The sequence below is a fragment of the Hypomesus transpacificus genome, chromosome 23 (assembly GCF_021917145.1).
Source record: "Hypomesus transpacificus isolate Combined female chromosome 23, fHypTra1, whole genome shotgun sequence".
In the NCBI taxonomy this organism is placed as follows: Eukaryota; Metazoa; Chordata; class Actinopteri; order Osmeriformes; family Osmeridae; genus Hypomesus; species Hypomesus transpacificus.
Genome location: NC_061082.1, coordinates 18,767,143 through 18,775,763, shown reverse-complemented (window position 1 = coordinate 18,775,763; position 8,621 = coordinate 18,767,143). Strand labels below are relative to the sequence as shown.

Sequence of the window (8,621 nt, the reverse complement as noted above, 5' to 3'; positions counted from 1 at the left end):
ACATGTGTGTATACGTTTTAAAGTAATAGTAGGCTATTCTTTCCAACACTATAGCTTGAAGAACATGATTAATTTCGAGCATAATACTCCCCGGGACGGTAAGGTTTGTTTAAAGAAGGAAACATCATTTGAATGGATTATAAAGCGTATAATGTCATTATAATAGCGTTTTCAGCTAATACGGAAAATGAGTCGTTGTCTATTGCTATTGACTTTCTGTCTGTCGAGGCCTAAACGTTGTTTTGTGTACCAGTTATCAGGAAATAAAACTCAAATGTTCTAGTAGGCCTACTGGAAATCTTAACTAAGGCAACAAATAAAAAGCGCATTCATTTAGGAGAGATTTGAACTGTAATTATGAATATAGATTTAGACCTAATTACTTCTGGACATTGTGCATGAATTGGTTATCAACTGTGTTCCATGTAGAACCCCATTAGTAGTCTATCAACACGCAGGCTTACCCAGCTGAAAGTAGGCTATTATTATTTAATCATAGCCTACTCTCAGGCTGGGTAAGCCTGCGTGTTGATAGATGCGTGCATAACCGAGAACTCAACTTGGCCCAATGCGTAAAAATCATGTTCTTCATTCAAATCTACAATTTCTGGATTGTTTACCCTTCCCAATTTTCAAGCATATCTACGATATTGTACATTTGTGAACATTTGTTTTATCCTATGAGAAACCCTTAGTATAAATAACTGCGTTTTATGTTCGTGATATTAATGTCTATAGGCATCACTATTTATAATAAGTATAGCTGTTTTTTTATAGGCCAAAACCTACATTGAGTGAAATTTGTCTTTCATATTCTTCAACAACCTAAGTAGAAACCGTTACAGCTAAATGTAACTGACGATTTCAGGTCGTTTCTTTGATGTTAAGCTATAGCTCTTTTGTGCACTTCTTCATTCATTCTACTAAGCAAAATAAGTGCATTTTTGATGTCCTTTGTGAGTCTGTTCAAACCAATTTCAAGTCCGTGTTCTAGGTGTCGCTGTTCACCATGTCTGCATCGTGTGACTCAGTGCGTCCGCGAGAGAGGAGGCTTCGTCTCAAGGCCATTTTCAAATTTCATTGGTGGGCTCGTCATGTGGTAGAGAGGCATCCTGAGTTACACGGAGATTGTTTTGCTAGATATGTCAGTTTACAAAGGACATCTCTCTCGTCTTTAAAACTAATCCAAAATGTCCTTTCCCAACAGCTCTCCCGCGGCAAATACTTTTCTAGTTGATTCGTTAATTGGTGCTTGCAGGACTGACAGCTTTTACTCCAACAGCAACATGTACATGCCGTCCGGAGTAGAAATGGGAACTTACGGAATGCAAACCTGTGGACTCCTGCCGTCTCTCGGTAAAAGAGGGGACGTCAACCATCAAAATATGGGCATGAATGTCCATTCGTACATACCTCAAATTGATAATTGGACGGATCCGAGATCTTGCAGAATAGATCAACAGTCCAACCAATTGTCTAATTGTACATTTTCACAAAACATTAAGGAGGAGAGTAACTGCTGCATGTATTCCGACAAGAGAGCAAAGGTCAGGTCGTCCGATGTCCCCGCATACCCTAATATAATCCCAGAATCGTGTTCAGTTGATGGCCCTGAGATCCCTGTTCCGGGCTATTTCAGACTGAGTCAAACATATGCGAGTGGAAAACACCAGGACTATGGCCACGAGACGACGAGTCCAAACACGACATTGATGCAGCTTAACAGAGTCACTCCTAAATCGCAGCTACCTTCCTTTGTCGAAGTGGACAAGAAAACAGTCGAGGTACCGCAAACCCGGGAAACCAGCAGAACCCCCACACCAGTGCAAAGTCCAGATCCCAAGCCCATCGCGCAGGAGGAGAAAAATTGCTCCACTGAAGCGTCAGTCTCTAGCCCGGAGTTGCCACAGAAGGAGACGAAAGGTGGGTCCAATAAAAGGTTTAATCGTATTGCGATGTAATATGAACGCTCCAACATCATAAAACCCAATATAAAACACAAACAACCCTAAAGTCGTAATGTTTAATGAGAGCCTTTCTCAGGTTGCAGTAACTGCTTTTACAGGAAACGGTGCGACCGCATCACACAGTCGAGTGTTTGTTGTTTGTGGTTGCCCTATTATTGTTTCTTTATTTATAAAACAATGTAATACTAGGGTTGTGCCTTGTAATAATCCGCTGTAGGCTATTATTTCAAACGTTATATTGTTTAGTGGTTAGACATCTTCCCATCCAATTTATGTTCTTTAGCCACAACTGTGAAATCGTAATTGTTACCTCAACAATTGTTTGAATATCGCATCTATTGATTTTATCCATTCATTTGATGTCAATGTTTTTCAATTTCAATAAAAACAGCTTGGAAGTTAATTTACAGTCGTTGGGTCTTTTTTTTATTAAAGAAAGAAAAGACAAATACTTATATCTAGACCAGGAATAGGTTGCAAGCCTTACAACTAAGTTACTACACTGATTTATTTTGTGTATTGGGAACATTTAAATAATCTATCATTATGCCCTTTTAAACCCTTTAAGAGCTGCAATGTAAAAATCCATGTTAATATCAATTTAAAAGAATACCACGTTGCTAAAATGTTACATTTGTTTTCATTACAGATTCCAAGATTAATACTCCAACAAGCAATTGGTTGACAGCAAAAAGTGGAAGGAAGAAAAGATGTCCTTACACAAAGTACCAGACGCTAGAATTGGAAAAGGAGTTTCTATTCAACATGTACCTGACTCGAGAGCGCCGTCTAGAGATCAGTAAAAGCGTCAACCTAACCGACAGACAAGTGAAGATTTGGTTCCAAAACCGTAGGATGAAGCTGAAGAAAATGAGTAGGGAAAATCGAATTCGGGAACTTACCTCAAATCTCACCTTTTCGTGAAAGTGAATATTTGAAAGGCACTGCTATTGTATATTTGTGCTTCCCTCTTTACATGGGATGGAATGCAGTGGGGGATTGGACTCAAGATTCATTATTTTATCCAACGAAACTGTGATTGTACCGTTACTTTTTATTTACATGGTGACGCATTGTGTATTTTGAATTATGTTACATCGCAGGGTTATAGTCTTAAATTATTGGAAATATGATACACATCCATTTTGGACAGTTTTTGTGATTGTGAACACATCGCAAGAGCGACTTATTTGGAGAGTCATAATATGTTAGACAAGCACATTTAGTCTACTAAGAGTGATTTGATCGTGTACCATTAGTTCAGAATTGAGCGCAAACTCAACTGCTCAATAGTAATCGTATTCGTCTCTGTCCAGCCTAAATGTGGTTTTACATGTTGGTGTTTAAATCTATTGCATGTTTGTGGCATGTTTTCTGCAATAAATTGATGGTTCAACTATACGTATAGGCCTATTATGTTTTACATGCTTTTCTGTCATGTTGCAGTTTGCCTATCAAATTTGCCGTGTTTATTTTGGAAAAAGGTAGGCTATATACCTATGGATTTGTGCCTTTCGTGTAAGCGCACAGACACAGATGAATTTCACCCAGCGAACAGCTAGCCCACTGCTAAACATGTTTGTAGTAGCCTAATTTAAGTTATATCTGCAGTGATAATGCACTATAAAACAAACTTGAAATAGGCTACACGCTAACCGTTCAATTTCTTCTCAAATAGACGATGTCTGAATAAGCTATAGGCTTAGGCTACATTGTTCAATAATTAGCAAACATCTAGGCTATAGGCATGTCAAAAATACATGTATTTTAAACCTTTATGATTTTTACTGTGTATAACTAGCCTTCTTGTCAGCCTACACTTACAAATTAAAAGGTAGTTTTGCTGTGGACATCAGAAGCGACAATTATACGATCGGACACAAGAGGCCTACATACAATTATAGCCTATGTGTAATCAAAAAAGAAACACGTTACAAAATGTAAGTAATGACAACAAGTGAGGGTTATTTAATTAACTTCAATTTGAAGCCAATAATAGTTGCTTGCGCGCTGATGCAGTGGCACAATTTCAGTTAACACAGGCATGCAACGTGAACCTATAACTCTGCAGTGCGGCAAAAGTCATGGCGGAATTCCTGCTACGAAATCTTCATCCCACAACTAACAGTGACCTGCCTGTGACATGAAATCATGACTATTGGCTATTCCTGCAAGATGATCTCTTATAAACAGTCAGTTAATCAAACCAACAAATACAAACACACGCATACACACAGGACTTCAAACACATACACACACACACACACACACACACACACACACACACACACTCTATACGCATTAAAATGAGAAAGTAAATCATGACTAGTTTCCTTATAAAATGCCTCCTTGACCATATCAAAATTATATAGCCTAACCTAGTTTAGGCATCTTCAGAAAAGCCAAATGTAGCCATTTTGATGTTGAGGCCTTATTTGTAGACTAGACAGCCCAATGATGTTCAAGCACAAATTCATGAACATTCCACCGTACGTTTGACTTTTGGCGACTCTTGTTTCTGCAATTGGAAACAAATTGAAAAGTTTCTTCTTGCCACTTATTCTAAATCTCACTGTCAATTGAAAATGAAGTTGTCAAGTTATAAGCGTTTTATAATTTTTCATTCTTTCTTTAATGTTTTGCCCAAACGAATGCTCTTAGTAGGCATTAAGCATCAATTTGCAGATAGGCCTACATTTTACAAGAGTCCATTATATCAAAAAAACATAAATATAGACTATAATCAAACTCACCTCATAAACTTTTTATTGATACATAAAGAAATTATGGCTGCACTATATAAATACAATCAGTGGGGTATATACAAACAGCATTTCCGTTATACATTTAACTTAAAGAGAAGCCAAGCTACAGTGACTTGTCACTGAATGAAACTAACAATACAAACAGAGAATGGGTGCGGAAATAGTGTCCAGTTATTTTACAACATGTTATTACATTTCTTTTACGAGGGCTCAGTAGTCTATAAAATATTTTACAAGCATCACGTGTATGACATACCTCACGACGATATCTTACATTAGTTTACAGACATTCGCTATAATGTGGCATTGCATCAGTGCTGAGTGGTGGTTGTGAAATAAATGTGTGTATTAATCTGTCGTGAAAAAAAGTAGTCCGTCACCACACCTAGCCATATTCATGTTTAAAGTGCTACTTACAAAAAAAGTATGTAAACTCTGTCAATCATCCTCTCGATCGCTCGTTCCTTTGGGATCAATGGAAACGAAAACACAAATTAAAACATACCGTTATAAGCGGACTGATTTACTCACTGTATATTGGTAAATATGATCACGTGATTCATGTAACCAATCCCTGTAGATGAAGCCAGCAAAAATACTATGATTGTTCAGGGGGAAGGTTTCCGTAACAGTGTAACCTTTTATATGACTACGAAGGGATCAAAAATGTCGACTAGTAGCACGCTAAGCAACTATTATGTAGACTCTATAATGGGACATGAACCGGAGGATGTGTACGGTGCTCGCTTCGTCCACGGTCCGCACACCGCGACCTCAAGGCCATCAGGTGTAGGGGACAACGCAGATTTTTCATCCTGTAGCTTTGCACCTAAAACTGCCGTGTTCCCGTCGTCCTGGTCTTCGGTTCACCCGCAGTCCTCCGGTGCAGTGTCTGGGATATACCATCCATACGTTCACCAGTCTCATCTCTCAGCGTCTGACAACAGATATGTTCGGTCTTGGATAGACCCGATTTCGAACCACGTTTCTTTTCCAGGCTTTCACTCCAACAGTCGACATTATGCAACAAAGAACGAAAGTTCACCACCGAAAAGGACAGAGACTGCGGTTGCCACTTTTGAAAGAGAAACTACTGTTGCCTCTGATTACGCGTGTGGAGTATCCGAGTGTCCCGAAAAAGTAGCCAAAGAGAGCATTGGCAGTGATATTTCGAGTCACAGCGAGTCTAAAGAAGACAAACAACAACAACTTGACCCAAGTAAGTGAACGAAATTGCCCCATGATTTACAGCCTCTAAGAACTGTACGAGCCGGGTGTGTAAAACTCTTGGTTTTATAACCTATAAAAGTGTCTGGTTCATACCGAGGGCCAAAAAAGTACCCTTGACTATAAATTGGGTATTTAAAACAAAGGTGCAAAAATAATTTAACGCTAAACTAACACCCTCACCTAGTTTTAACCAAGTGTTTAGATCATGATTGTCACAACATCATCATTTACTGCAAATACTTATGTTCTGTCTTTTTTTTACAGAAAACCCTGCTGCTAATTGGATTCATGCACGTTCAACGAGGAAGAAGCGATGTCCATACACAAAATATCAGACACTAGAACTGGAAAAAGAATTTCTTTACAACATGTATTTGACAAGAGACCGGCGTTATGAAGTTGCTCGAATTCTCAATTTAACTGAGAGGCAGGTCAAAATCTGGTTTCAAAACAGAAGAATGAAAATGAAGAAGATGAACCGAGAGAGAGGTAGTAAGGATCAATAAAGTCCACGGATTCTGTAGGTTGTGCTAGCCTATTTGATGCATTAGAATAAAACTTAAAAATAAATATAAAAAAACACTCGAAGCTTTCTCTATTAGTTAGGCTAAAGAAAACTTGTTTCGTGCCCGGAATCTATTTTTCAAAGCTCAGACATGTCTTAATAACAAATAATTTACATTCTTGTGTATTTATAACCTGCCCACCAGGGATTAAACCTGTGTTCAATAATTTGAATTTCACTTGTTAATGTTACATTCATTGTTTTTGTTTTCTCTACAAATTATGCATTGCTCCAACTATGACTAACTTACAACCGAGAGTCGGGTAGCTCCTATTTCATTTCAATTTGAATGTAAGATTTGGTGTTAAATTAACCAGTGGGGTACCTATAGAGCTAGGTTTCAATGCAAACATTATATTGATATGTTTAAATTGTGTTTAACCTTCTGCAAATGTAACCTACGCCCATCCTTACGGGCGCCAAACACATTCAACTAACATATCAATTTATTATAGCTTGAGAACATCAAAGCCCAGTTATAGCAGCCTATTTGGAAACCTTTAGGATTTGTAAACTTCTCTTACACAGACTTGATCATACTTCTTTGTGTTTTTACATTTGTTACAAATTATGGGGTTTAATCATTCATAGGCTACGTAAAAAAGACTCGATAAAGTTATGGTTACTCCGTTAATCTAATTTCTGTAGGCTACATAAGGTTTGCGTGGATTTCCCTTAAAATGTAAGAGAGGCCTGCATTGTTGAGGGGAAATAGTAATAAAGTCTTTACGATTGTGAGAGGTGTTGCACGGATTTCGAATTCATTGTCAAACCTGTACGTATAATTGCTTTAAAGCAGGAAGAAACGTGGTCCAATAAACCCATATCGATGGCTAGACGTCTGGTCTAAATGATTTTATGGGTCAAGCTAGTAATTGCACTCTCCTTTGAAAATCTCTGCTTGGGTGTTTGAATCCGTTGCTGACAAACAAAAATGCAGACACTCTTCTACAGAGTGTCTGGACGATGAATTGTCTGTCTTCGTGACAGAGAGGAAATCACCCCCACCCTAAAGTATAGAAAGTCACGTTTATTCTTCAACTGCATTTCCAATCGAGACAGCAAAACTTCACTTTGACTGCTGCTTGGTAGACTCCGAGAACACGAAATCTTTAGACGAAAATTATGATTTTTCAAATCCTATTTTGAAATGGAATACCATAATAAAGGATAAGCCTACTTTCAAAATGACGGGTGTATTGAATTCAATAATACAATAGTCTGGGTCTATATGTTCATATAGCCTATGATTAGCCTATTTGTAAATGGATCAGTGAATAGACCGACGTAGGCCTTTACGAATGTGATGCTTAAAGGTGGAAATGAAACAGTCCAAAGGTGTAGGCTATTCTCATCGCCAAGCACTAGGCTAAATGGTATTAACTCCACCGCTGGGGTCATGAGACGTTATTCTTTCCGCACCCTTCTGCTTTCTCTCAACGTTTGAAGGTTGGTCTGCGAAAGCGCTAGAGGGCGACGTTGTCCTAAGGACTACTATTTCTGCCATCAGTAGGCTAACATGCAACACGCCTCCAAAAGAACGGGTTATTTTCCATTAATAATTAAAACATTTCGTGGATCACTGTCAAAAAGGAGGTTGTTACAGACAAATGAATTAGCCTATACGGCTATATCAGTGGCTCGACCAGAGAGTGCTAATGAAGCAAAACTGGTGCACTAAGACCACGTCTTTCAGACGTGACTTGATATGATTTTAAATGCCAAACCGACAGGAATGAATGCTATGAATGCTATATTGTTGCCCTACGCAACAATTACACAAAAAATAACAATTGATATCAATAGTAGGCAAACTGTCGTAATCATTTAGGCTATGCCAAATCCAACTTTGTATGTTCACATAACCAGCAATAAGTAGTCTATAATAATACATAATAATTTCGTTCTGATGTTTTACTATTGTTGACTTTAGAAAGTGATTGCAGTTTCTGTTTTGCTTTTTCAGAATATAGGCCCACACCTCATTTGAATACTGAAATACTAGGCATATTAAGAAAATACAAACAAATAGGAGGCCTACATAGCATATAGCCTACTTTATATTCATAAAATACTATTAGGGAGGCCGATAAA

At 38.1% G+C, this 8,621-nt stretch overlaps 2 protein-coding genes across 2 annotated transcripts; both read left to right on the top strand.

The window, feature by feature from the left end:
* The first annotated feature begins 1,099 nt into the window (after window positions 1-1,099).
* On the top strand, window positions 1,100-3,328 carry hoxd10a (homeobox D10a). The gene is made up of 2 exons (XM_047047064.1): window positions 1,100-1,923; window positions 2,617-3,328. The coding sequence occupies exons 1-2, from the start codon at window positions 1,191-1,193 to the stop codon at window positions 2,889-2,891; spliced, it is 1,008 nt and encodes a 335-aa protein (XP_046903020.1). The 5' UTR covers window positions 1,100-1,190; the 3' UTR covers window positions 2,892-3,328.
* A 1,984-nt stretch (window positions 3,329-5,312) lies between these two features.
* Window positions 5,313-7,662, top strand: hoxd9a (homeobox D9a). The gene is made up of 2 exons (XM_047046895.1): window positions 5,313-5,951; window positions 6,227-7,662. Exons 1-2 carry the CDS (start codon window positions 5,333-5,335, stop codon window positions 6,466-6,468), a joined length of 861 nt encoding a protein of 286 aa, XP_046902851.1. The 5' UTR covers window positions 5,313-5,332; the 3' UTR covers window positions 6,469-7,662.
* The last annotated feature ends 959 nt before the right edge of the window (window positions 7,663-8,621 follow it).